The sequence below is a fragment of the Macaca thibetana genome, chromosome 9 (genome assembly GCF_024542745.1).
Source record: "Macaca thibetana thibetana isolate TM-01 chromosome 9, ASM2454274v1, whole genome shotgun sequence".
Taxonomy (NCBI): Eukaryota; Metazoa; Chordata; class Mammalia; order Primates; family Cercopithecidae; genus Macaca; species Macaca thibetana.
The window spans coordinates 122,491,633-122,518,335 of record NC_065586.1 but is presented as its reverse complement, the minus strand read 5'-3'; the positions used below and the strand labels follow the sequence as shown (position 1 = coordinate 122,518,335).

Here is a 26,703-nt window from a genome sequence, read left to right as displayed (position 1 = left end):
CCACACCACTATAGCAGCCAGGGTAGCAAGTTCAAATTCTTGGCTCCTAATAGATATTTGCAAGAGATCCCCTTTGCCCTTTATAGATTGCAAAACAGATCTCGGGGTGAGAGGTTGACTCCAGCTTGTCTACATCAACATTCGTCATCTTGAAACCCCTTTCCTGCTGTGAGCTCAGAGGATGCATGGCCAGCTTCCCAGCACTGTGAGGCCAGTGTCACACTGACCCTGTGAGGGAGGGCACTTCCTGACTCACTGGAGAGGGAGTTATCAGGAACCTCCTTTGGGTGCCATGCTGGGAGCAAGACTGACCTCAGTCCCTACTTCATGGAGCTTATAAACAGACTATTAAACTAGCAAGAATAACAAAAAGAAATGAGGGTAAGGATGGGGGACATCAGAGCACATACTTAGTGACTGCCAACCCAAATCTTAAAATCTGGAGGCCTGGAGAAACCCCAGTTTTATTCCTTTGGATAGAGGAATGAGATCTTTCTTCCTAGGAAAATGTTTTGGCCCCTAGGAGGTGAAATCATGAGTATAACTCAGAATAAAAGTCTTTTGGGGAAATAACTGTATTCAATAAAGTGCAGCTTAGCAAACATTACCAAGATCTCATTCCGGGTGCCTGGGGGACTGAGGAAAAGGGTGTTGTAATAGAATTCCTGTGAACCTCCCCAGTCTATGGGCAGACTAAGTCTCCTTCCCTCCACCAGAACTCTGCTGGTGGAGCTGTCTAAAGACCTCGGGGAGGAATGAATTTGAATGCATCCTTCCCTGTGGCTAAATATTTGCCAAGACACCTGCTGCTCCCTCCGCATGACAATTTCTAGTATACTAACAAAAGGGGGTATGCAAAGAGCTCCCCATGGGAAAATGTGTCTCTAACCAGTGCTGTAAGTCTGTTGGCAGATATAGGTTCAATGGGGATACAGTTTCCAGGAGGCTGTTTCGTCTCTGGCCCAATAAAGAGAAAACTGGGTTCAGGCACAGACTTCTCAAGTTGCTGTGAGAATCAAAGCCAGCACCAGGAGACCTCTGGGGCCTTCAGTGCCTACACTGGCCCTGGGCAGTGTTGGGTGTTGGTGCCCAGGCTGTGTGGGCCACTCAGCCTCGATAGTTCTGAAGATGCTACTTGAGAGCATGGTTAGGCTACCAAATTTGTGGTTAGCAAATATAGAATGACGCCACTTTAGAGCTCAAGACTCACATACACACACAGAATGGCGCTGAGGGCTTCCTTTTCAGTCAGGTCCCTTCACTTTGTGTGGGAAGAAACAGAGACCCAGAGACCTTAGGGAACCTGTTTAGTGTGGTGCTGTGCTGGGCTTCTCTTCTCCTGGGCCAGCACCTCCCGGCTGTGCCATTCTACCAGCCACAAGTGGTCTGGGACACCACCATCCCAAGTGCCAGAGGCAATGTGGCCTTGGCCATCTGTACTGGTTTCCTAGGGCTGCTGTGAGAAATCACCAAACACAGGGCTTAAAAGAACAGGACCTGGCAGGGCCCAGTGGCTCAAGCCTGTAATCCCAGCAGTTTGGGAGGCCGAGGTGGGTGGATCCCTTGAGCCCAGGAGTTCAAAACCAGCCTGGCAACATGGAGAAACCCTGTCTCTACAAAACGTACAAAAATTGGCCAGGCATGAAGGTGCATGCCTGTAGTCCCAGCTACTTGGGAGGCTGAGGTGCGAGGATCACCTGAGCCTGGCTAGGTCATGGCTGCAGTGAGCCGTGATCGTACCACTTCAGTCCAGCCTGGGCAACAGAGCACAAGACCCTGTCTCAGAAAAAGCAAAATACAAAACAAACAAACAAACAAACAAAAAACAAGCCCAGAAACATTTTCTTGCAATTCTGGAGGCCAGAAGTCAAAATCGAGGTTTCCACAGGGTTGGTTACTTTCTAGAGGCTCAGTGGGCAATGCTGTGTCCAGCCTCCCTCTCTGCTCCTGGCGGCTTCCTGCAGTCCTCAGTGTTCCTTGGTTTGTAGATACAGCACTATGGTCTCTGCCTCTGTCTCTACATGGCCGTCTTCCCTGCATCTGTGTCTCTATGTTCAAATTTCCTTTCCTCATAAAGATGACAGTCATTGGATTAGGGCTACCCTCATCCAGTCAGACCTCCTTTTAACTTGATTACCTCTGCAAAGACCCTATTTCTAAAGAAGTCACATTCAGAGTTATGGGGGATTAGGACTTAAACATATCTTTTTGTTGGGGAGACACCATTGTACTCATTATATCATCCAACTGGTGTTTGCCCAAAACAAATATCCTTACAAGTTCACATTCCTTTAAATGAAAATCTTAAAATTGTATATAATAAAAGGTAACCAGGCTCAGTTCAGAATGTTAACTAACTGAATACCTTTTGCTCCCCAAATTCCAAGACAGTCCTGGCAACCAGCATGCTCTCAAAGTGGGACTTGGCCAACATGGGTTTTATGGCCACCCAGACCATCCCTGTGGTATTTATGTGTTGATGAGAGCTTTACTTTTGGGTTTGTTTGTGTTAGGTCAGTGAAATCAGACAACCTCTGAAACCAGAGCCTCATACAAGCTTGGGCAAGTGAGAAGAAATGTTTAAGGCCCTATTAAACAAGTCTGCAGTACACATCTTGTCTTCAGCCTGTCTGCTGGCAAGATGATAAAAGTAAAATGCAGATGTTTTTCTTACATGCTAAATTAGTTAATAAATCATATGCGTGAACGAGCTCTGGCTACAGCGTCAAGGCATCTGCTAAAAAGAAGACTCCTATTTGCTTTTGGTGCTGGGGTAGCTGCCTCTGATTGGGGCTTGTCAAGCAGTCTTGGCTCAGGAGCAGAACCTGAAAGGTTCAGGTGGGAGGAGCCTCGGCAGCTGACAATGCCAGAGAAGCCAGTCCCTGGACTTGCAGGGGATGACTATGGTGAGAACCAGGGAACCAGCTGAACTTTATGGTAGCTAGTGAATTCTGAGCACCTTTGAGGCCAGGGGAAGAGTGCTGCATGTGGGTGAGTGTTAATTAGGGTTAGGGCTCCTTGTTTGGAGGCAGGAAAATTTTCATGAACAACTGAGGACTCTAGAGGGACCAGGAAGTAGCACTGTCAAGGTCCTAGCTACAGTCCGTAGCCTGTCTTGACTATCTTGTCACCTGTAGTTTGAACTCTCGAAGCCAATAAATACGATGCATAAGTCTCTCTCCTCACCTGGGAGCTACCTGGGCCACCTTCCCATGGCTCTAGCAGTGACAGAAGGAACTTCTTTGTCCATCTCTTCAGCATACCTTGTTTGAGAACCCACACAGTGCTAGGCACAGTCCCTAGTCTGCCCACCTTGTGGGGAAGCAGGCGGGTGAAGAGGCAATGCTCATAGGATTCTCACAGTGCCATGAAAGGGGTTTTCTGAGGTTGTTGTGGAATCTCATAGATGGTAGCCTTGCTCCCACCCTAGGGAGGAAGGTTCCCGACGTGGGGGAGAACCATGCCAATGGGGCAGGGTGGGTGAAGAGGGGAATACACGGTGAAGAAAGGAGGCTGGGGATACGCAGTTTAGCTATGATTGGATGGTAAAATGGGGATGGGCGGGGAGGTGAAGGGGCCAAAGAGGAGCCCAAGGAAAGATGAACTGTAGATGTGGCTAAGTGTAACCTTATTCTGAGGTCAAAAGCAGGGCTGGGAACTAGTAGTGTAGCTTCAGGTATGACATGATGAGGGTGGGGCTTGGGCAGGGCAGTGGGATGAGGAAGGCGGTGGATGCCAGGGGTTCTCAGGTAGAGGGATCAGTGGAAGGTGGTGATTGTGAGATGTGGAGGACGGAGGCTGACACCCATGGACGCCAAGGGAAGGTGGCAGGAGAGCTGGCCTTTGCTTTCAAGTCTCTGACATTAGGAACATTCCAACCCAAGGGCCTCTCTCCTCCCCAAGTCAGGGCTCTACCTGTGCAATTCACCAGAGTTGCCTGGGAGCGATAAGCAAGGCTTCCCCATCATCACCACACAGCTCCTGGGGTCCCAAGTGGATTGGGTCGTGTTCAAAGGCTGGCCACAACCTGGGAATTAGTGTGTTCCAGAACTTGTCATTGCTCTGCCTTACAGGTGAATCCAGAGCAGGATAGGCTAAAAATAAGTGTGAAGCATCAGGCACAGCCCCTGCAGGTTATAGTGGGGACAGTGCCTGCAAGTATTAGGGGGTATAGTCCCCGCAGGTGGGAGGAGTACAGCCCCTGCAGGTAGGGGACACAGCCTCTGCAGGCAGTAGGGGGCACAGGCCCTGCAGGCAGTAGTGGGTATAGCATCTGCAGGTCATAGGGCGCACAGCCCCTGCAGGCAGTAGGGGTACGGCTCCTATAGACAGTAGGGGTAAACCATAGCTTACAGGCAGTACGGGGTCAGCCTGTGCATAAGAGGCACAGCCTTTGCAGATTGTAGAAGGTACAGCGCTTGTAGGTAGTCAAGGTACAACCTCCGCAGGTCACAGAACAGAGTCCCTGCAAGTTGTAGAGGGTATAGCCCCTGCAGGCAATAGGGGGTTCAGCATTTGTAGGGGGTACAGGCCCTGAAGGCAGTAGGGGTACAACTCCTACAGGTCATAGGGGTACAGTCTTTGCAAGTCATAGGGCTACATCTCCTGCAAGTCATATGGGTACAGCCCCTGTGGGTCATAGGGGTATATCCCCTGCAGGTAGTAGGGGGCAGAGCCACTGCAGGCAGTAAGGATACAGTCCCTATGTTCATAGAGGGTACCATATCTGCAGATTGCAGGTGCTCAGTTACTGGCAGTCTTCACTATGCCCTGTTGACACAATTGTGCCTGTATCCTGTGCCCACTGGAGCTTATCAAACTGGCCCTGGCTATCTCCTTCCAGGCTTGGGGCCCAGCTTCAGAGCCTCCCTGGATTCCATCCCTCACCCCAAAACCCAGACCCCTCTCAGCCTGACTCTGCCCACTCTCACCTTTGCCAGTTGGTCTCACTTCTTGTCCTTCCTTCACTCCCAAAACATTCATGATCAGGGTTCCCAAACCACCGGAGAGAAGCCTCTGTCGCTCCTCCTGTCTGTGCTATAAAATCCCGCCTAACCTTGCAAGCGCCTCTCAAGTCCAGCCTTTTTATTCAACCCTTACCCCCAGACCCTTTCCTGTGCTTCCTGTAATACCTGAGCTGGGCTCTGGCGGCTTTCATCTCTCAGCTGAGTGCTTTGCTATGAATTACTGTTGCTGCCTGTACTCACCGCAGTTAACTCAGCCTGAGAGTGCTCAAACTCAGCCCATATTGCCCCCTTCTATTCTCAGCTCATTTCCTCCTCTGAGGACACCTGTCAGGGTCCTCCTCCATGGCTCTCTCAGTTTGTCCCCTTAACTTTCGAATGTGTAGAAAACCCTTCAGGAACATCCCCTTCTTCCACAAAGCCTCCTGACTCCCATCCTGTCTTTCTGCCCTTCACTCCCTCTCCTCTCCTCTCACTCCCATTTGAACACTCTTGGCATCCTGGTATTCTTGCATCCCTCCAGATCACCTGCCTTCTTCCCTTCTTCACTTTGGCTTAAGGTTGTGTGGTTGCGTTGGAAAACCTTCTAGATTATAAGAGCTGGTGGGCACACTCCACGCCAAATCGCTGCAAGAGGCCCTGCTGCATCTAACACAACAGACAGAATTCATCCGAATTGCATTATCCACACTTCTCAAGGTGAGCCAAGTCAGAGCCATTCAAATCATGCACCAGTAGAGGAACGGAATTCTCTGGAAGGCACGGCAGAATTCCTTCTCCAACAAATCTTCTTTCCCTGATGATTCTTGGTTGGAGCAAGTATTAAAATTAATTTGGACTCCTAGAGCATCTAGCCGAAGATACGACCCAGCAGATAGGAGACAGTGGTGGAAGGTATCTCAGTAATAAAGATTTGCTCGCTGAGCACAGGCCACACCATCCTTCCTGTTGCCTGGTCTGATCTCAAGGCTCTCATTCTCCATAAGGCCTTTAAATAAATATTTGGGGCTAGTTCTTCCGATATTACTCACAAGAGAATTTTTAAATGGGCTTATCAGATAAAAATAAATTTTTACTTTATCAGTTTACAAAGAAAACAGGAAGCATGAATTACTGAAAAGACTGTTTCCCCAATTCAAAGACATTCACTTGTACACTTTTATTATCGTCCTTCACAGACACTGTGAGGTTGTATGTTTTTATTAAGATGCTTGGGAAGAAAAGATCAATTTATGTCTATTGATTGGAAGTGGATTTAAAGGACAATTGTACTTATGGAAGTGGATTTAAAGGACAATTGTACTTACAATTAAAATAATGTAAGGTAAAAACACTGAGTTTCCGAATGATAAGGAAAATGACTTTATGAGGAGTTATATTTCCCAATTGCCTTGATTTTATTTTACAAGTGATTTCCCTTTATATTCCACAAAGCAGCTAAGTAATAAACCTTGCAGTGACACCATAGATATAAATCTACTTGGCAACTAGCATAAAGTTTATTAATAATCTACAAATCACCATATTTTATGGTTCTCTAAAAAATGCTGGGAAACCCTGGAATTGGAGCAAACGGTGAAGTTACACTATCAGACTTGTACTGGATGTAGCTGTTTTATGGTGAGGTTGTGATTCGAATCATTGTTAAAATTCCTTTAAATGAGCAGTTTAAACTTGTCATTAAAAAAACCACACGCCCACATTTTGTTTCAACTTTAAGATTTAATTGACAAGTAAAAGTTGTATGTATTTATGGTGAATGACACGACGTTTTGATATATATACATATTGTGAAATGATTAAATGAAGGTAACATATCCATCACCTTGCATACTTTTGGTGAGAACATTTAAGATCTATTAATACTACTCCCAGTAATTTTCACATATAAAAAAGCTTTATTATTAACTGTAGTCATCATGCTCTACAATAGGTATCCAGAATTTACTCCTGTTTAGTTGAAACTTTGTACCCTTTGACCAACATCTCCCAGATTCTCCCCTGCTAACGCCTAGTAACCAACATTCTGCTTCTATGAATTTGATATTTTTAGATTTCACATATAAGTAAGATCATACAGTATTTGTCTTTCTGTTCCTGGTTTATTTCACTTAGCATAATGTCGCCCAGGCTCATCTCTGGTGTTGCAGATGACAGGATTTCCCTCTTCTTTAATGCTGTATAGTATTCCATTGTGTGTGTGTGTGTGTGTGTGTGTATATCAATAGACTATGAGAAATTGTGTACATATACACACATATATGTATATATATGTATATGTATATATTGTGTACATATATATGTATATATTGTGTACATATACACACATATATGTATGTATACATATATGTATATGTATATATACACATACATGTATATATACACATACATATATATGTGATATATATGTACACACATATGGAGAGATATATATATCTCTCTCTCTCAAAAGATCAATCAATAGGCATAAATTGATATTTTCTTCCCAAGCATCTTAAAAAAAAACAACACCTCACAGTGTCTGTGAAGGACAATAATTCACACACACACACATACACATACACTACATTTTCTTTATCCAAGAAAATGTTTCTTTGTTGACTTTCTGTCTTGATGACCTGTCTAATGCTGTCAGTGGAATATTGAAGTTCCCTACTATTATTGTGTTGCTGTCTATCTCATTTCTTAGGTCTATTAGTAATTGTTTTGTAAATTTGGGAGTTCCAGTGTTAGATGTATATATGTTTAGGATTGTGATATTTTCCTAAAATTGGATAAGGCCTTTTATCATCATGTAATATCCCTCTTTGTCTTTTTTAACTGCTGTTGCTTTAAAGTTTGTTTTGTCTGATGTAAGAATAGCTACTCCTGCTTGCTTTTGGTGTCCATTTGCATGAAATGCCTCTTTCTACCTCTTTACTTGAAGTTTATGTGAGTCTTATGTGTTAGGAGAGTTTCTTTAAGGCAGCAGATGGTTGGCTGGTGAATTCTTATCCATTCTATAGTTCTGTATCTTTTAAGTGCAGCATTTAGGCCATTTACATTTAATATTAGTATTGAGATGGGAGGTACCATTTTATTCATCATGCTGTTTTTTGCCTATGTACCTTGCTTTTTGTTTTTTTTGTTTTTGCTTTTTAAATTGTATTTTTGTTTTATAGATCCTGTGAGATTTATGCTTTAAAGAGGTTCTGTTTTGATGTGTTTCCAGGATTTGTTTCATGATTTAGAGCTCCTTTTAGAGTTCTTGTAGTGGTGGCTTGGTAGTGGCAAATTCATATGTAATGCTTAGTTTCACTGGATACAAAATTCTTGGCTGATAATTGTTTTATTTGAGGAGGCTAAAGAGAGGGCCCCAATCCCTTCTAGGCTGTAGGGTTTCTGCTGAGAAATCTGCTATTAATCTGATAAATTTCCCTTTATAGGTTACCTGGTGCCTTTGTCTTAGAGCTCTTAAGATTCTTTCCTTCATCTTAACTTCAGATAACCTGATGACAATGTGCCTAGGCTATGATCTTTTTGAGATGAATTTCCCAGGAGTTCTTTGTGCTTCTTGCACTTGGATGTCTAGGCCTCTAGCAAGGCCAGGGAAGTTTTCCTCGATTATTCCCCCAATATGTTTTCCAAACTTTTAGATTTCTCTTCTTCCTCAGGAATGCTGATTATTCTTAGTTTTAGTCGTTTAACATAATCCCAGACTTCTTGGAGGCTTTGTTTATATTTTTTTATTCTTATTTTTTTGTCTTTGTTGGGTTGGGTTAATTCAATGACCTTGTCTCCAAGCTCTGAATTTCTTTTTTCTACTTGTTCAATTCTATTGCTGAGACTTTCAGAGCATTTTGCATTTCTATAAGTGCGTTCACTGTTTCCTGGAGTGTTGATTGTTTTTCTTTATGCTGTGTATTTCCTTGAATATTTCTCCCTTCACTTCTTGTATCATTTTTTGGGTTTCCTTACATTGGGCTCCACCTTTCTCTGGTGCCTCCCTGATTAACCTAATAACTAACCTCCTGAATTCTTTTTCGGATAAATCAGGTATTTCTTCTTGTTTGGATCCATTGCTGGTGAGCTAGTGTGATTTTTGGGGGGTGTTAAAGAGCCTCATATGTTTTGTCATATTACCAGAGTTCCTTCTCATTTGGGTAGGCTCTGTCAGAGGGAAGGTCTAGGGCTGAAGTCTGTTGTTCAGATTTTTCTGTCCCACAGGGTGTTCCCTTGATGTAGCACTCTTCCCTTTTCCTATGGATGTGGCTTCCTGAGAACTGAGCTGCAGTGATTGTCTTCTCTCTTCTGGGTCCAACCACCCAGCCGGTCTACCAGGCTCTGGGCTGGTACTGGGGGTTGTCTGCACAGAGTCCTGTGATGTTAACCATATATGGATCTCTCAGCCATGGATACCAGCACCTGTTTCAGTGAAGGTGGCAGGGGAATGAAATGGACTCTGTGAGGGTTCTTAACTTTGGTGGTTTAATGCTCTATTTTTGTGCTGTTTGGCCTCCTGCTGGGAGGTGGCACTTTCTGGAGAGCATCAGCTGTGGTAGTATGGAGAGGAACCGGCAGTGGGCAGGGCCCTAGAACTCCCAAGAGTATGTGCCCTTTGTGTTCGACACCAGCGTGGGTAGGGAAGGACCATCAGGTTGGGGCAGAGCTAGATGTGTCTGAGCTCTGGCTCTTCTTTGGCAGGTCTTGCTGTGGCTGCTGTGGGGGATAGGGGGTGAGGTTCCCAGGTCAATGGAGTTACTTACCTAGGAGGATTATGGCTCCCTCTGCTGAGTCATGCAGGTTGTCAGGGAAGTGGGGGAAAGCCGGCAGTCACAGGTCTCCCCCAGCTCCCACGCAATCCAAAGGGCTGGTTGCACTCCATAATAGCACCAAGTCTGTTTCCAGGCAGTAGGCAACCAGGGCTAAGAACGTGCCCCAAGCTACCTTTGTCCCAGCTGTGAAAGAAAAAGGCTTTAGTTCTTCCCCTACCTGTGGAGTCTGCATGCAAGATTCATACCCTCCCCTGAGTTCCGGCCAAGAGGCTTCTTGACTGGTTCAAATTGTTACAGAGTTCAGCTGGAGGTTTCCTTTGTCTTGTGGCATTTTCCCTGAACCTCTGGCTGCCCTCCCAAAGGATTCCTGTGATGCCTGGCAGGAATGGCCTGCTTGGGGACTCAGAGAGCTCCGAGGGCCTTTCCTGCTGCTTCCTCTACCCCTGTATTTTGCTCGGCCCTTCTTAAACTTCTGTAATGCAAAAGTGAGCTCTTTTGATGCTGTTCTATAAATCCCATAAGCTTTCTTCATTCATTTTCGTTCTTTTTTCTTTGACCAGATATTTTTGAATAACCTATCTTTGAATTCACAGGCTCTTTCTTCTGCTTAATTTGTCTGTTAATGCCTTTTATTGCCTTTTTAAATTTCATTCATTATATCCTTCAGTTTCAGAATTTCTATCTGGTTCTTTTTAATTATTGCAATCTCTCTGTTAAACTTCTCATTTTATTCATGTATTGTTTTCCTGATGTCATTTTTTTTTTCTGTGTTCTCTTATAGTTGGATGAGATTCCTTAAAACAGTTATTTTGAATTCTTTGTCAGATGATGCATAGAATTCCATTTCTTTGGGGTCAGTTACTGGACAATTATCACATTATTTTGTTGGCATTATGCTTGCTTGTTGTTGTTTTTCTGTTTCTTTTTGCCTTGCAATGATGTCTGCACATTTGATGGAGCAGTCACCTCTTCTAGGTTTTAAGTACTGGTTTCATTGGGGGAAAAAAAGTCATCCTTTTCAGGTGAGTGCAAGAACACTGGGTGGAGTGTGGCAGTTCTAGCTCTAGTGAGGGTGCAGTGGCATAGCTGTCAGCTGAGGTTAACAATTGCCAATATTGCAGATGTCTTCAGTGGCCAAGGCTGTGGTTGTCTACAGCAGCAGCAAGGGTTCTTAGGGCCTTCAATGGCAAAGGCTGCTGGGATCCTCCTGATAGCTTTTTCTACCACCAGGAATGTCATGGCCAAGGGGATTTCTCTTGAACTGGGTCTGGCTGTTAGGTGCACTCATGGTGATGTTGACACTGGTGTATGATGTATGGTACCAATGGAGTGGCCATGAAACCAGGGTCTGGGGCATGGGTACATATGGAGGGAACACAACTCCAGGGTCTGGGGCAGCAGTTGTATAGGTTCTCAGGCACTGGCACCCCCAATGCCATGTTGGTAATGGCACACACACATACTTTTAAGAGATGCCATGTGGCCTGATTGTGTATACCAGATATACACACACATACCATCATACATATACACATGTATACATATACACACAGAGATTAAATTCTATGTAACAGGTACAAATAATTTTGAAAACTGAGAACTAGTTATAGCTGTTATATCCTATAGTTGATCTCATTTTTCTTCTCGGTTTCCTCTAGCCAAATACTAACCACAATGCATTCCAAAGGAGAAAAGGATCCTTCAGATTCCTTTGAAAAATATGTTATTTGTTGTATACTGTATTATTTTAGAAGTGTGTAGTGCTCAGTGTATGTTAAAAGCATTGATAAATCCTACAGAAAAAAAAGTGTTTTTTATGCTTAAATTTGTTTAATCCTATTTTTCCTAAATTATTTTTTGGACCTTGAAATGTTTTTATCTAATTCTCGATAGTCTGCTTTGGAAACATTACTTTAGGAATCTACAATGCTTTGCCAATGAAACCCCCACTGGAGTTTCAATTTGCCATTTTCCATAGAAATCTGGCACTGTGAGAAAGTGGTCTTACCCTCATTACCTGCATCCTTTATGTCGAGCAATTCCAGGAAGTGACGGCTGAGGGTCCTGGGGTTCCTCTGGGCAGTAGGGTTTGGTGCAGGTTTCCATCTGTGGCTAGCTTTGCCTCACTGGAAGCTCGCCTAACAATGCACCCTGCCTGGAGCTGTCTCTGTGTGTGTACCCCAGCATCTGTAACAATGCCACCATGCTGGTGCCCAGCACAAAGTCCTCTGGAAAAAGTGGAGTCAGTCACATTCCCATTAGAAAGTCTTCACAGATGTCACAATGTGAAATAACCACAGAAAACAAGATCAAGGGGGAAGTCTCATCCATACCAATTATATGAGAGAATAGCTGCAAGAAGCAATAAACTGCCAGAGAACTAACTGCATAACAAGGGCACAGGCTGGCCTTCCATAGCATTGCCTTCACATGCAGCTACTTCAGACTATGGCTTCAGGGACCCTGCAGCTGGGGGCCTGTTTGTTGCCATGGTATGGAGAGGTTCTGTAAACATTCAGAGTAGGGTTCCCAGATTTATCTAACGAAAATACAGGATGCCCAGTTAAAATTGCATTTCACATAAATAATGAAGCTTTTTTAGTATAAGTGTGTCCCAAATATTGTATGTCCCATATTTATGCTAAAACATATTTGTTGTGGATCTGAAATGCAAATTTAACTGAGCAGTCTTTATTTTATCTGGCAATACTTCCTCAAAGCCTCCAAACCCATGTAGGGACTTGGCTTTTTTCCTTCTCACTCTTACTACATTCTACCAAGGTAACAGTGGTCCTCAAACCTAGGCAGGCTTCAGAATCACCCAGAAAACTGCTAAAGCCACAGACCACCGGCCTAGCCACGGAATTTCTGATTTCGATGACCTGATATAGGGACCGAGTATTTGCATTTGTAACAAAGCTCCAGGTGATGTTGATGCAGCTGGTTCAGGGACTGGAAGGTAACTGGAAGCCACCCAGATGTTGACATTTATGTGAAAATACAATCCCTCCTTTGAGAATTTCAACCTTATATCTTTTGTGGAGAATAAAAATCCCACGGATTCCATCAGTACTAAACTCTCAGGTCTCTTGTCTACTTACTTTGAGAATAGAGGTACTTTACCTACCCACAAAACCCCTGTAAAGAGGAGAGAAGACTAGCTTGAGTGGGTTGCTATAACGATGAATCAAAACATGAATTTGGGGGATAGGTGCCCAGTAGAGAAAGGAACGCCGGGGGAATGGTGGTCGTTGGCATTGCCATTAGCTTCTTCATGGTTAATAGAGTACCTTCATATGGACCACTCCCAGCACAGTGGCTCATACCTATAATTACCAGCATTTTGGAAGGCTGAAGTGGGAGGACAGCTGAGGCCAGGAATTTAAGACCATCCTGGGCAACAAAGTGAGACCCCATGTCTACAAAATACAAAACAAAAATAACAACAACAACAACAATAACAAAAACCCTGTTATTTAGGGGAGGCTGAAGTGGGAGGATCGCTTGAGCCTGGGAGGTCGAGGCTGCAGTAAGCCATGATTGTGCCACTGCACTCCACCCTGGGCAACAGAGTGAGACCCTGGCTCAAAAAAGAAAAGTTTTTAAAAAATGATTCTGCTCCCACAATGGGTGCAGAGGAACCAAATCTTAGCATAAGTAGCTTGTCCCAAAGTACATAGCAAAGCAAAGGCCTAAGGTGACCCCAAGTTTTTAGACTTATACATGAGAAAGCTTTATCAGTTTATGGAGGCCCAGGCAAGCCAAAGATATCATCACATATATGTCATAAAAGTATGATGTTTAATTTTCTAATGCTCATTTTTTTTTTTTTTTTTTTTTTTTTTGTAAAAAGAAACTGAATTTCCTGTTGTGTTTAGTGAGGTCATTAAGAATTTGAATCACTGAATCCTAGAGACTGGGTGTAGTTGCCCATCTTTCACCTGATTTCCTTTCAACTTCAACAGTGTGCTCATTGCAGAAAATAGTCTGTATCACTTTGTTAGCCACTGCTGAGCTCCCCTGGGAGGAAATGCATGTTTTGGGCAACTGACAGGAGTGCTCCACTGGGATTCATGTTGTAAGTTTCTGGTCTTGGGTAAGAATCTGGTTAGTTTGAGAGTCTCTGATCCTGTCAACATTGGGGCAAACTGAATTTGCACAGGTAGAGCTTGTTGTTCTGTGGGTCTTTGGCACCACGGGCAACCTGAATTAGGAGGTGATATGTACCAGCCTTCCTTAGCAGTTCCTGTAGCTTTTATGGGGAACCCTTTGTCTATTACTGGATCTCTTGTGGAGTAACCAGTCCATTAAAAAAATGTTAAGCACTGGATATCTTTTGGCCATAGGAATGGAGTGCGAATGGGAAAAAGCAAGGATATTAGGGGCTGAGAAGAGACTTCCCTGTCCTCTAGGAGTTCATGTGCCACTTGCGGAGAGAGTTGGCCAGGCAGACAGCTGCAAACCACGTCTAGAATCATATAGGAGAAGACCCCTAGGGAGCCAGGAAGAGAAGGGGACTGAGGACAGTGCTCTTGGGTCCAAGAGGTAGAGCAACATGGCCTCAGGGAGTGCATCAAGATTCCATTTCTCTCCCAAAATGTTTTTAATAGACATGGTTGACTTGGGGGTCTGGGATCCTCCAGCTGGGGAAGCAAAGCTCTGGTCCTGGGCCTCATCTGCCATATTGCCTCAGGGGTCTCTCCTTGGAAGATCTGGGGAGGCTTGGGGCTGCCAATGTTCATGGGAAGACATTCTCTTCACCACCTCCCCACCAAGGGTGCAGACCCTTTATCAAATCCATCCAGTAGCTCCACAGCACCCTATCTTTCCATGGAAGCTCCAAGATGGGACCCCATTCTGAGCTCAAACTCAAGGGTAAGTCTCTGTGTGCAAGAGAATGATCTACCCTTCCTTTACCAGGAGGCCCTATACACCTTGCTTCTCAAACTGAGTATGCAGAAGGGAATCAATTTTTTTGGAGACTCTCTGGCTTATTTTTTATTTAATTTTATGTTCCTTCACCAGAAAGTTCTCAGAACCTATTGTCTTTCCAAATTGTTACATCAGCAGCTCTCTCACGTGTCTGGACAGTAATTGGCACATGGCATCACTTTCATACCATTACCAACCTCTGTGTGGCTTCCACTCACCTGACAGGGTTCGGAAACAAGCTGCCTGCCATGTGCACCTGTCGTTCAGCAGCAGGATTCCACAGAAGATTAGAAGTGATTTTAGAAACAGGATAATGTTTAGAAAATGAGAATCCAGCATAAGATTTTATCATGAGAGCACTTCAGAGCCAAACCACCTATGAGTCGTTAACTCACCTTCATATGGTGTCACCTGTGCTGTTTAATTTCTGGAGGGCTAATTTGGTCCAAGATAGACCACTCTCCTATTGCCTACATCAAGAAAATTAGAGGGTCCACCATGGTGAGTCGAACAGAAATTATGTACAAATTTAAACCCTGAGAACCTTGTATTTAAACCCTGAGAACCATGATGGAATTACTCTAACGGCCAGCGGCAGAGACCCAGTGGCTTTGAAATTGCATGATGCACAGCCTTGTGATCTTAGAATTTACAGTTGTTAGGGGTTCCCTTAAACACACCTATTTCCATTCTTTTGTGAAGGTCCAATCTTTAATACGAGATTCAGGGAGGTAGAGACTTGACATCTATACTCCAGGCTGGCTTGTGGACTCCCTGCTGATTTCTCTCCAACAGCTTTCTCCTGGTTTTGGTGTTTCTAAGATAGGGGAAGCAAATGTCTAAAACATCCTTCAAAGTGCTCGGGCTGACTTCAGAAAACAGGCTTCTGGAGGGCATTGTCCTAATAAATCGTGTGAACTTGATTATCATTTAGATTACCTCTTCAGTAGGGAAAATGAAGTTTGCAACCAGAGCTGTAGATAAGGGCTCTGCAGGCAGGAAAAACAGCCCAGCCCCACAAACAACCAATCATGCTGGTGGCAGGGTGATCTTTGCTGCCTTCTGGTGACACCGTCAACTGTCTGAATACTGAGGCCACTTGTCCTTGTGTATGTGTGTGTGCCTGTGTGTGCACACAGGTGATATGAGGATTACAATAAACACCCACATGTGTTTATAGAGATTAATGGGATGTCTGGGCTTTGACCTTACCAGAGTAGTTCTCAGAAGCACCCAAATCTTGGTACCTGGTTGTGTGCTGACTTTGACACAGGCAAGGGCTTGAGGAAGTCTGGCCTTACCAAATTAAATTAGCAACAGACACTGTAGTTTGGATCCAATAATGAGGCAGATGCAAGACTTTTTGGGGAAAAAAGTATTTTCCAGAAATATAGAAATGGGCAATTTACCTTAGTAATTTTATCGAGGGGAAAAGCCCTCCTCTATTTGAATAATTCGAGGTAAACACAACTGCAGTCTCTTCCCTCCATATCAGTGAATTAGAACACATGAAACTTCAAGGAAAATCTGTAAGAGACCCATAAGCAGGCTGAAAATGGTTCTCACCTGCCACTGTAATTTTATACAGGCAGAATTTCCATTAAGAGTAATTTCATAGATAAGATTTCTCTGTTTTTTTTGTTTTTTTCAAACGAAGCTCATGCAGGATGGGTTTCCATTCCATGAAGTGAAATCCCTGTGGGTCATGCTGTACATGTCCTGAAGGCAATTGCGCCAGGCCGGGGAAGATGGCAGTGTGCAGGTAGCCGTGGGAGTCTTCTGCCCTGCACAGGAAGAAACTGAGTTGTGGGACGAGGAGAGATGAATCAAGGATGACTTATCTCTTGCTGCAAGCAGGTCCATGTGGCCCTGGGCCATCATTTTACCCACCCGCACCCACCACAGGCTATTGGGGAACATCCCTCTCTACTTCATGACCTAGCTCAGCTGTCTCCTGTTATGGAGTCTTCCCAGATGCCCCTCTTCCCTGGTGGACCTGACCACTCCCTTCTGAGGTCTCCCCTCACCCTGTGCAGACTTTGCTCTTGGCATCTAAAGGCCTTATTTACCTCATTCTCATCTTGGGCTCGGAGCTCTTAGTTTTATTTATCTTTGTGTCCCTATCGCTTAGCACCCAGGAGATAAAAACTTAACAATGGTCAAATGAATGGGTTGCTTAAACCCAAAGCCTAGGAGTCACCCGTGATTCATCTCTCCTGGCCCCTACAACTCAGTTTCTAACTGTATAGGGTAGAAGAGTCCCATGGCTACCTGCACGCTGCCATCTTTCCCCACCTGGCTGCAATTGCCTGACCTGTCTCACTGCTGCCATTTTTGCATCTCTGCGGTCATCTTTTAGCAACAAAAATCAGATCTCATGTTTAAAACTCCACACAGCTCTGCATCTCTCTTACTCTGGAGGCAAACTCCTTAACAGGCTTGCAAAGCTCCTTAAATAGGTTTGCAAAGCCCAGCATGGGTGGTTTTCAATTCTAGGGCATATTGGAGTCATCTGGAGATTTGGTTGAGATTCCAATGCCAACACACAGGAATCTTTGCCAAATCCCCAGGAAGTTGTAAGGCATCACCTGGGTGGAGAACCAAAGTAATCTTAGCTCTCGCCTCTGCACACTCCCTCCCTGCACAGTCACAATGACCCACTTTCAGTTCCTGCTGCAGAAGCTCACTGTGCCCTTCTCCCAGATCCTCCCACAGTTGACTCTTGTGGTCATTCAGGTCTTGGTTTAAAGATCTCCTCCCCTGTAGGGACTTCTTGCCTCTCCAGTGCCCCTTTGATAAACGGTGGCATTTCATTTTCACCAGAGCATTTGCCGGATACTTTAGTTGGTTTGTGACTTGTCCAGCTTCTCCTGAAACAAATGAAATCCCATGAAGGGAGGATCTTATCTGTTATTTTTGTTTCTGAGCTTCCCCTACCAACATAACTGCTCGTTAAATGTAGAAGGAAGGAGAAAGGCATATCTAAGAAATGAATTTTGGATTGGTCTTGGGAAATGGAGGAGCGCTTGGTCAGGGCTCCCGAAACACAGTTTCTGCAACCACAAGCCACTTCCTCTCTCAACGTGCCCAAAGCTTCTCCAGTGAGTTGTGTTCCTTTCACTCAAGTGAGATTGGGAGCTGTTTGCAATGCGCTTGCCCTATTTCAAACCACTTCCTCACGTCTCTTTCCTCTAGGCTAGGAAAGACCCTGCTATTTATCAGATGAGCTTGGGAACCATTAGGAAAACTCCAAGTCAGCAGCAATCAACTTGCAAATACCTTCTGGGGGTGTGGGTTGAGGTCACCAGCAGGGGAAGCCCCCTTGGACACAGTCCTGCTTATTTTGCACCTAACATAGGCTGCTGGGCCCAGAATCAAAAGTTCTGCATGGCACAGCAGGCTGAGCCAAGTTGAGGAAACACAACACTGGAGGTGTCAGAGAGCTCACATTTGCTTTTGTTTCCTCTTGGGAATCAAACCAAAGCTTAATTGTGGTATCAGGTGTTCTAAAGAAACAAACTGAAAAAAAAAAAAAAAATCTCGCTTTCCAGAGTAGACCACATACAGTTGAACCAAGATGATCAAAATCTTACAAATGGTATTTGTAATGTTTTTAATCTCCTCAGGACATGGTCTGTCTACCCTGGCCTCACCCTACTCTTGAGTAGCCCATGAGGATTGCTAAGCTGGACTTGAATCTAATTCTTTGTACAAGGTTTCTTTTCCCTAAGTAGAATAAGTGACTGTCAAGAGTCACATATTTGCTTGCCCAAGGGCCTGACTGACTGAAGCTGACATTTCCTTTTTTCTTGGAAATGCCATTGGGATGTTTCTGCGACCCTTGGCTCCGACCTGGTGCTGCCTGGAGCAGGGACCACTGGGTACTGGGCGGTATCTTGGCCCATTGCAGTCTCCATGGTGATGTTATTTTCTCACTGCTTCTTCTTACAAATTGCTCTAGGGAAAGCTGGGAGATTTCCTTGTCCTTAGAGGCCTCATACCTAGTGTAGGGATTTTTCTATGGGTGGGGTGACCTTGCACCCTGGCACTTCTCTCCAGAAGACCATGATTCTGTTGCTAAAAAGAAGCATTCAAAGTCATTGTTCTCCATAAAGTAAGTTAGGTGTTAACACTGTACTTCACACCCTTATTTAATTTGTCAAGATCAACTCTGTTTTTGGTCAGTTGTCAATACAGCCACTTAGTTGGAAATATTCTGATTTCTTTTTCTTGTTTCTCATTTGAGTCTTGTCTTTGAAGTTAAGTGATGGTGCCATATTCTTTTTCATGTTTGAATAACCAGATGGGACAAGCTCAGCCACTGTGTTGTTTTCCATATTGTAAGTCAGTAGCCGTGTTGTGTTTCTCCAGAGAGGAAGAAATTTCTTAGGCTCCTTGGCTCTATCCCACCTTCTTAGATATTCCTAGAAAATTCTGTCTATTCTCAAGCCTGAGAAATATTTGGTTGCTCCACTGGATTGATGAGCAAAGGGACAGGCCCGGGTTGGAGGAGATGAATAGAAATAGACCCAGGACTTCACTGGGGATCACAGGAGGCCCACTCCAACTCTGATGCTTGGCAAGGGGCCAAGTTGCCTGTCTGCTTCTGCTGAATGAGCAGGTTGCTGCCCAGGTGTTTTAGGAAGCATGGCAGTTGCTCAAACACACCTCCATGCAACAAGCGCCCCAGGAGCATTTACATATGCGAGACCCTTTGTTAATCTACACGGCTGAGTGTCTCATGGAAATTTGAGTTATTGGAACAGGCCTTTTTCAACTTTTGCAAAAGGATATACACTTTTTTTTTTTAACACACACCACTTTTAAGTGTGCCATCTATGAACATCATTATGATTAGTAATATGTACTTAGAATGAAAAAATCCCAGTCTCATAGTGATTTTTAGCTACTGTGTACTTTCTTAAAGGATACCGAGCATACATGATTATTATGTTGTGGTTCGTTACCTTTCCCCTCATTAGGAAGAGGACAAGGTGGTCTTCATCTTGCAGAGGCTGAGCAACCCTGAGACAGGGCTAAAGACAAGAGTGACACCTCCTTCTTGCAAAATGCCCTAGGGGTAGGTGGGGTATTTCCTTGTCCTTAGAGGCCTCACAGACCTAGTGTAGGGATTTTTCTATGGGTGGAATGACCTTGCACTCTGGCACTTTCCTCAGAAAACCATGACTCTGTTGCTAAAGGAAGTATTGGGGGAACCCGCCCCCAATATTTCAATGTAGGTTCTTTTATTTTCCATAAGTGTTGGCCAGCTGAGAAATTATAAAGAGAGGCATTTTACAGCTGGGCCTCCGGGGGTGACATCACATATCGGTAGGATTGTGATGCCCGCCGGAGTCTCAGACCAGCAAGTTTTCATTAAGGGTTTTAAAAGGGGAGGGGGTGTAAGAACAGGGAATAGGTACAAAGATCACATGCTTCAAAGGGCAAAAAGCAGAACTACTAATAAGGGTCTAACAAAGATCACATGCTCCTGAGGGAACAGGATAAAGGGTAAAAACAGAACCACTGATAAGGGTCTATGTTTAGTGGTGCACGTATTGTCTTGATAAACAGCTTAAACAACAGAAAACAGGGTTTGAGAGCAGAGAACCAATCTGACCACAAATTTACCAGGGCGGAGTTTTTCTCCACCCTAGTAAGCCTGAGGGTACTGCAGGAGACCAGGGCATATCTCAGTCCTTATCTCAACCGCATAAGACAGACATTCCCAGAGCAGCCGTTTATGGACCTCCCCCCAGGAATGCATTCCTTCCCCAGGGTATTAATATTAATATTCCTTGCTAGGAAAAGAATTTAGCGATATCTTCCCTACTTGGACGTCTGTTTATAGGCTCTCTGCAAGAAGAAAAATATGGCTATTTTTGCCCGACCCTGCAGGCCGTCAGACCTTATGGTTGGCTTCCCTTGTTCCCTAAAAATCGCTGTTATTCTGTTCTTTTTCAAGGTGACCAGATGTCATATTGTTCAAACACACATGTTTTACAATCATTTTGTACAGTTAACACAGTTATCACAGTGGTCCTGAGGTGACGTACATCCTCAGCTTACGAAGATAACAGGATTAAGAGATTAAAGACAGGCATAAGAAATTATAAAAGTATTATTTGGGAACTGATACATGTCCATGAAATCTTCACAATTTATGTTCTTCTGCCGTGGCTCTAGCCAGTCCCTCCGTTCGGGGTCCCCGACTTCCTGCAACAAGGAAGCATTCAAAGGTGTTGCTCTCCATAAAGTAGGTTAGATGCTAACATTGTACTTCATGTCCTTATTTAACTATTGTCAAGACCAACCCTGTTGTTGGCCATTGTCAATACAACCACTTATGGTGTATCAGTCTCTACTGAGTTCTGCTTAGACTCAGGATATGGATTAGAATAAAGATCAATTAACAGATTATGAACTAACCATAATGTTTCTCTAGAAATGTGCAAGATTCTATACCTTCTGAACTTAATTCTCTTTCTATTTTTTCCAGATAACTTGTTCAAACCCAAAGAACGGTGCATTTCAGAGAAGGAGATGCATATGCGATCTAAGAGGTACCTAGCTATTGTATAGTGTTCAAAGAAGTTGGTGGGGCAAGTGGGGTGGTTTGAAGGCTTCAGGTGCTCTCCAATGGGACCACTGCTTGTAGGCCCATGTTTAAGGTCTGAGGTCTTTTTGGCTGCAGACCTGAAAAAACGGCTAAAATAAGTATGGTAGTTGAAGTGTGCTTTTGAATGTTAATGCTGCTCTTGGAAAAACCTTAGGAAAGTGATAGGTCTTGGATTCTGAACCAATCCAGTAATTGGTCTCTAAGAGATTCCCAGACTCTGAGCTGGAACTCCTGCACATTCGTATTGTCGCTCTGGGCAGAAGCTATTTGTCACTGCACCTTTGAAGGTAATTTTATGAGGGGGAGAGAAGCTATTTCTCCTAAGGGCCTGGACTGTAGCAGGGACTGAAGGAAAGGATCCAACCTTGGAGGCAGATGGCACATGGGAGCCAGTAGAGCCTCAGAGGGGCCACGAGCTAGGTTTCCTGGTGCTGTCTCCAGCAGACCTGGTGGCCACGCTGCAGGCACATCCTCCTCGTTCTGCTTGCCTGGTGCCTGTTCAAGACTCCCACTAATTCTCACCAATCTGGTGCACACAAAGGCTGCCATTCTTTCTGAGATCTGGCCTCTTAACCAAAATATAATAGCTCGGCAGCGTTGGCCAAGTTCATGCAAGTAAAATGTCATTAGTTTATAATAAAGTACCTAGTACAGGGAGGAATTATAATAATTAAATCAAATTGATAGCACACTTAAAGAAACCATTGAAATAGGAAGAATACTTTTCTCCCCACTTCAGGCATACAATTTCTGCTTTTACCATGATTATATTGTTTCCATGGTGATTAGGTAACTTTGATCATTTATTGGAAGGCTCTTTGTAAATAAGGAAGTGAAAACGAGGAAAAGGGAGACTGTCCCATTAAATACTTGATTCGTAGCATTCTAATTGGGGTTTTTAAAGGGCCACTGGGCTTTAAGACTTGCTATTTCAGAAGTGCAAAGTTGCATATGCCTCAGGCCAGAACCATTCCCTTTTCAATTTACAGAAAAATTTCAGCCAAATCCTCCCCTCCCAGTCCCCAAACCCTAAGCCACCATTATGGAGCCTTGCAAACTAAGCAATTAAAATAATAGATCTCAAAGTAGCATGAGTAGTCAGAGAGTATTGCCCTATCATTTTACTGAAGAGGAAACTGAGGCTCAAAGAGGACAACTGAGCTAGGTGACGTTTCACGTCGAGTAACTGGCTTCCCCCAGCTGGTCTCCTCTGGTGGACTTAGTAGCTGGCTTTACACTCTGCTCTGTGGATTATACTTTGGGTGGGCTCTGACTCTGGCTCACCCACAGAATCACCTGGAGCTTTCTTTTCTTTGTATTGTTTGCTATTAATTATATTGTTAAATTACATTTTTATTTTAAAAAATGCAAACAATGCAGATAAAGCTAAAGTCCCCTCATGACCAGCGGTTCCCCTCCCTGTTGCCAGCCCACTTTCCCTGTCCCAGTGTCAGCTCCTCAGCTATCTCCTGTGTATCCTGTCAGGCCTTTCTCTTTGCCTTAAAGTAGACTTTTACTTGTGCACATACAGTCATGTGATTTTTAACCATGAAAGACTTTTACTTGTGCACATACAGTCATGTGATTTTTAACCATGAAAGACTTTTACTTGTGCACATACAGTCATGTGATTTTTAACCATGAAAGACTTTTACTTGTGCACATACAGTCATGTGATTTTTAACCATGAATGGTATCCTACTACACACTGTCTCTTGGTAGCTTGTTTTTTCACTTTATGTCTGTGAACCCCTTCTGTGACGAATAGATAGATTATTTTCCTTGTCGGTTTTGACTGTCTGCAGAGTGGTCCATTGCATAGATGGACCACGATTTATTTGGGAAGTTCTTTTAAGAAAATACTGAATCAGAAGCAACAGAGGTGGGACCTAGGAGCCTTTATTTTACACTTCCCAGATATATTAGTCAGGGATCCCCAGCGGGATAGAACTAATAGGATGTATGTATATAAAAGGGAGTTTATTAGGGAGAATTGACTCACACAGTCACAAGGCAAAGTCCCACAATATGCACGCTGGGGAAGAGAGAAGCCAGTAGTGGCTCAGTCCAAGTCCACAAGCCTCAAAACCAGAGAAACCAAAAGTGCAGGCTTCAGTCTGTGGCTGAAGGCCCAAGAGCCCCCTGGTGCAAGCCCAAGAGTCCAAAGGCTGAAGAATCTGGAGTCTGATGTCTAAGGGTAGGAGGGGCCAGAGGAGGAGCATCTAGCATGGAAAAAGAAGGAAGCCAGAAGGCCCAGCAAGCAAGGTGATCCTGCCTTCTTCCTCCTGCTTTGTTCCAGCCACGCTGGCAGCTGATTAGATGGTGCCCACCCACACTGAATGTGGGTCTTCCTCTTCCAGTGCACCAACTCAAATGCCAATCTCCTCTGGCAACACCCTCACAGACACACCCAGAAAAAAGACTTTATCAACCATCCAGGCATCCTTCAATCCAATCAAGTTGACACCTAATATTAACCACTCTGCCAGGTGATTGAGATGGTCAGTATCAGAAAGATCAGTCTATATGGATCTGAGGAAATTCCCACTGCAGAGTTTTGAGACATCTTTACTTTCTAACTGACTCCTTAACAGTTTTCTCTCCTAGTCCTTCCTAGAATCACTCCCGAATGTGGCAATTATGTGTTCATTTTTTCATTCATTCATTCAACCCATGTTGATGCCTACAGAGTGCTAGGCATAAGCATTTCCAGGATCTCACGAGTAGCTTCATGCCATATTATGGTTGGGTGACAGGGTTGTGTAGAAAGAGTCAAACAGACCAAGGTTCGAATCCCAGCCCACCACAAGCCAGCCAAGGGACTGATACAAACCTCCTGATCTTACTGGGGCTTGGGTTTCTCATTTATATAACAGTGGGACACTATATGCCTCTTCCAACTGTAGTGAATATGACATGAAATAATTCATGTCAAGCAATTCAAGCCTAGTGTCCAATACCTAGGATGTCTTCTGCAAAGACAGTTGTCATCATTTTTCTACATTGTCCTTATTATTTTAATGGTGGAATATCTTCCCTATATCGTATCTGGCTTCCAAACACGAGAGAAAGATGTTTTAGCCGAGTGCCACATGTACAGCAATCCAAATGCTCAGGCTACAGGGACTCCACTGTGTCTGTGGATTATAATGAAATATTAATTGGCATCAGTCCATGAAGTTTCTGTTAGAAAGTAGGAAAGAAGTGTCCAGAGGAAGATCCCTTGGGCCCATAATTCAAAGTGCAATAGGTTGAGAGGTAAAAACACACACACTTATATGTTTTATTACAGTATTATAATTCCTGCTACTTCTATTTATTTGCTGTTCTTTCTCTAAGTCACAGGAAGGCAAACGTTGAGTGGTAAGAAGGTATTTGGAAACAAGTTTACAATCAGAATACTAAAGGAGTAGGTTTAGAATCCTTCATTTTATGGTTAATTTGTTAATTATCATAGAGAATGGAGGGACAAAAACAATGACTCTAAATAAGCAACTGGCCCCTCCAGCTTTGCTACTGGTGGGACTCTGCCTGTTTCATTGACCCAGGTAGCACTGGACAAGGTGCCATCCCCTGCCATGCAGCGGGTTCTGGGTATGGTCAGGAAAGCCCTTCGTCCTGGCATCCTACAGTTGTGAGCTAGTCCATAAGCAGCAATCTTCTCTTTGAAATGTAAGAGCCTGCCGTCAGGGCAGGATGCAGCCCCACGGCGGGAGCGCGCTGTCAAGCTACCCTTCCAAATGTGTTCTGAATCTGTTTCAGAATCTATAATAACTTGCCGGAAGTTAAAAAGAAAAAAGAAGAACAAAGGAAAAGGGTGATCTTACAAAGTAACAGACTCCGCGCCGAAGTCTTCAAAAAGGTAATGGCCTCGTCACCAGCAGGTGTGATGTGTGTGGCGCACAGATGCTGAATCTGAACTTGACATCTTTGTTTCCCTTTTCCTCTAGCAATTACTGGACCAGCTCCTTCAAAGGAATGCGGTCTAACCGCAGGCTGCCCTGCTGACCACACTACCTGGACCTGGGAGGACTTCAAATGCTGGATAAGCCATTAAACTTAGCAATATCTTCATGATGGGAAAACACTTATTTTACCTTTGATTTTTTTTTTTCCATAAAGGAAAACATCACTTCCTGAATTACTGACCCAAGCCAAACAGAAACAATAACACTCGAGGAAATAGGTCAACAATCTGTTGTGGGGAAACCACCTCCATGTAACCCACTAGATACAGTCCCCTTCACGTTTTTGCTTCTGAGTTGTACCTTTTGCTTCTGATTTCTTCTCCCCTGCTGTTTCCTGCCCATCAGAGAGGCCTTATACAAGCAAGTTTGCTTACATCCCTGGGGAATATTTTACATCAAACTTTTGGGATCCAAATCCGTCTCCTTTTAAATTTTAATACCAACACCTGCCAGTTATGCAAATGCCAAAATGTGGGTCATCATATAGTATATTTTTAAACTTTCTGAACACATATACCACCAATGCTAGAGGCTGACTTGGAAACCAGTGGGTGCAATGCCCGAGGCTGTGGAACAATCAGCCCATCTCTTTGTGACCTGAAGCAGTCAGAGTGGCCCTCAGTCACCCTGCCCCCAGCACCGTTCCTCACCAGGGGGAAAAGAATCCATTGCTATGGAAGCTCTGGTGTAACTTCAGTGTTTTCTGCAACACTCCTCCTGCCCCACCCCGTAAAAAAAGTCGTTTTGTTAAGAAATAGCCTAATGGTCCAGCTTTGCTGTCTGTTCTTCCAAATGTTTATAATACACATTATTTATAAATATGTGTGTTTGGGAAGCTAAGAACAAGCTAGTTTTTACAACACAAATGGAAATAAATGCAGTTATTATAAAAATTCAAGTATTTCTCTGTTATATATTCTGTTATGAAGTAGGTGGCCAGGATAGATAACATAAGGTATAAAATGCTGCCCAAGACCCAGCAGGCACTACTGACCTGCTCCACATCCTCTTCTGCCTCTGACCACCATGGAAGTCCTTGTGATTCTAGATGCTCCAGTGGATAATGTTGCCTCCTAGACAACTGGTAAGAGAAAAGCTGGTCAAACCATCGAGAGCAAGATTTAGGATCCTTCAGACTCTAAATCTTACTAGGATTCTCCCTGGGAATGAAACAAAAGGTTTGGGGATGAAGCAGGAGCTTGGTGATACCTCTGTCCCTTCCCTGAAGTTGTCACCCTTCCTTCCTCCCTCCTGCTGCTGTACATACTGTCCCCTCTTTCTGAAATGCCTTTCTTTTACACATCTGCTGCAAACTGTTGAAAACTCCACCCTGGGGTTCTCTCCTGACATGTGTCCTCTCTGCCTTGCCCTCCAGTATGAATCAGAGACCTCACATCAGCACACACTGAATCAGACTTGTGCTCTCCTGCCCACGCAAGGGTCTGACAACACTGTCAAGCACGGAA

At 44.1% G+C, this 26,703-nt stretch overlaps 1 protein-coding gene across 5 annotated transcripts in view; it reads left to right on the top strand.

The window, feature by feature from the left end:
- The window catches only part of C9H10orf90 (chromosome 9 C10orf90 homolog), a 238,070-nt gene extending 211,935 nt beyond the window's left edge, over positions 1–26,135 (top strand). For all 5 annotated transcript variants that reach the window (XM_050803718.1, XM_050803715.1, XM_050803719.1 and 2 more), the window contains 3 exons: positions 21,150–21,213; positions 25,032–25,131; positions 25,220–26,135. In XM_050803718.1, coding sequence (XP_050659675.1) covers positions 21,150–21,213; positions 25,032–25,131; positions 25,220–25,258 — 203 coding nt within the window. In that variant the 3' untranslated portion in view covers positions 25,259–26,135. The remainder of the gene's footprint in view (positions 1–21,149; positions 21,214–25,031; positions 25,132–25,219) is intronic.
- The last annotated feature ends 568 nt before the right edge of the window (positions 26,136–26,703 follow it).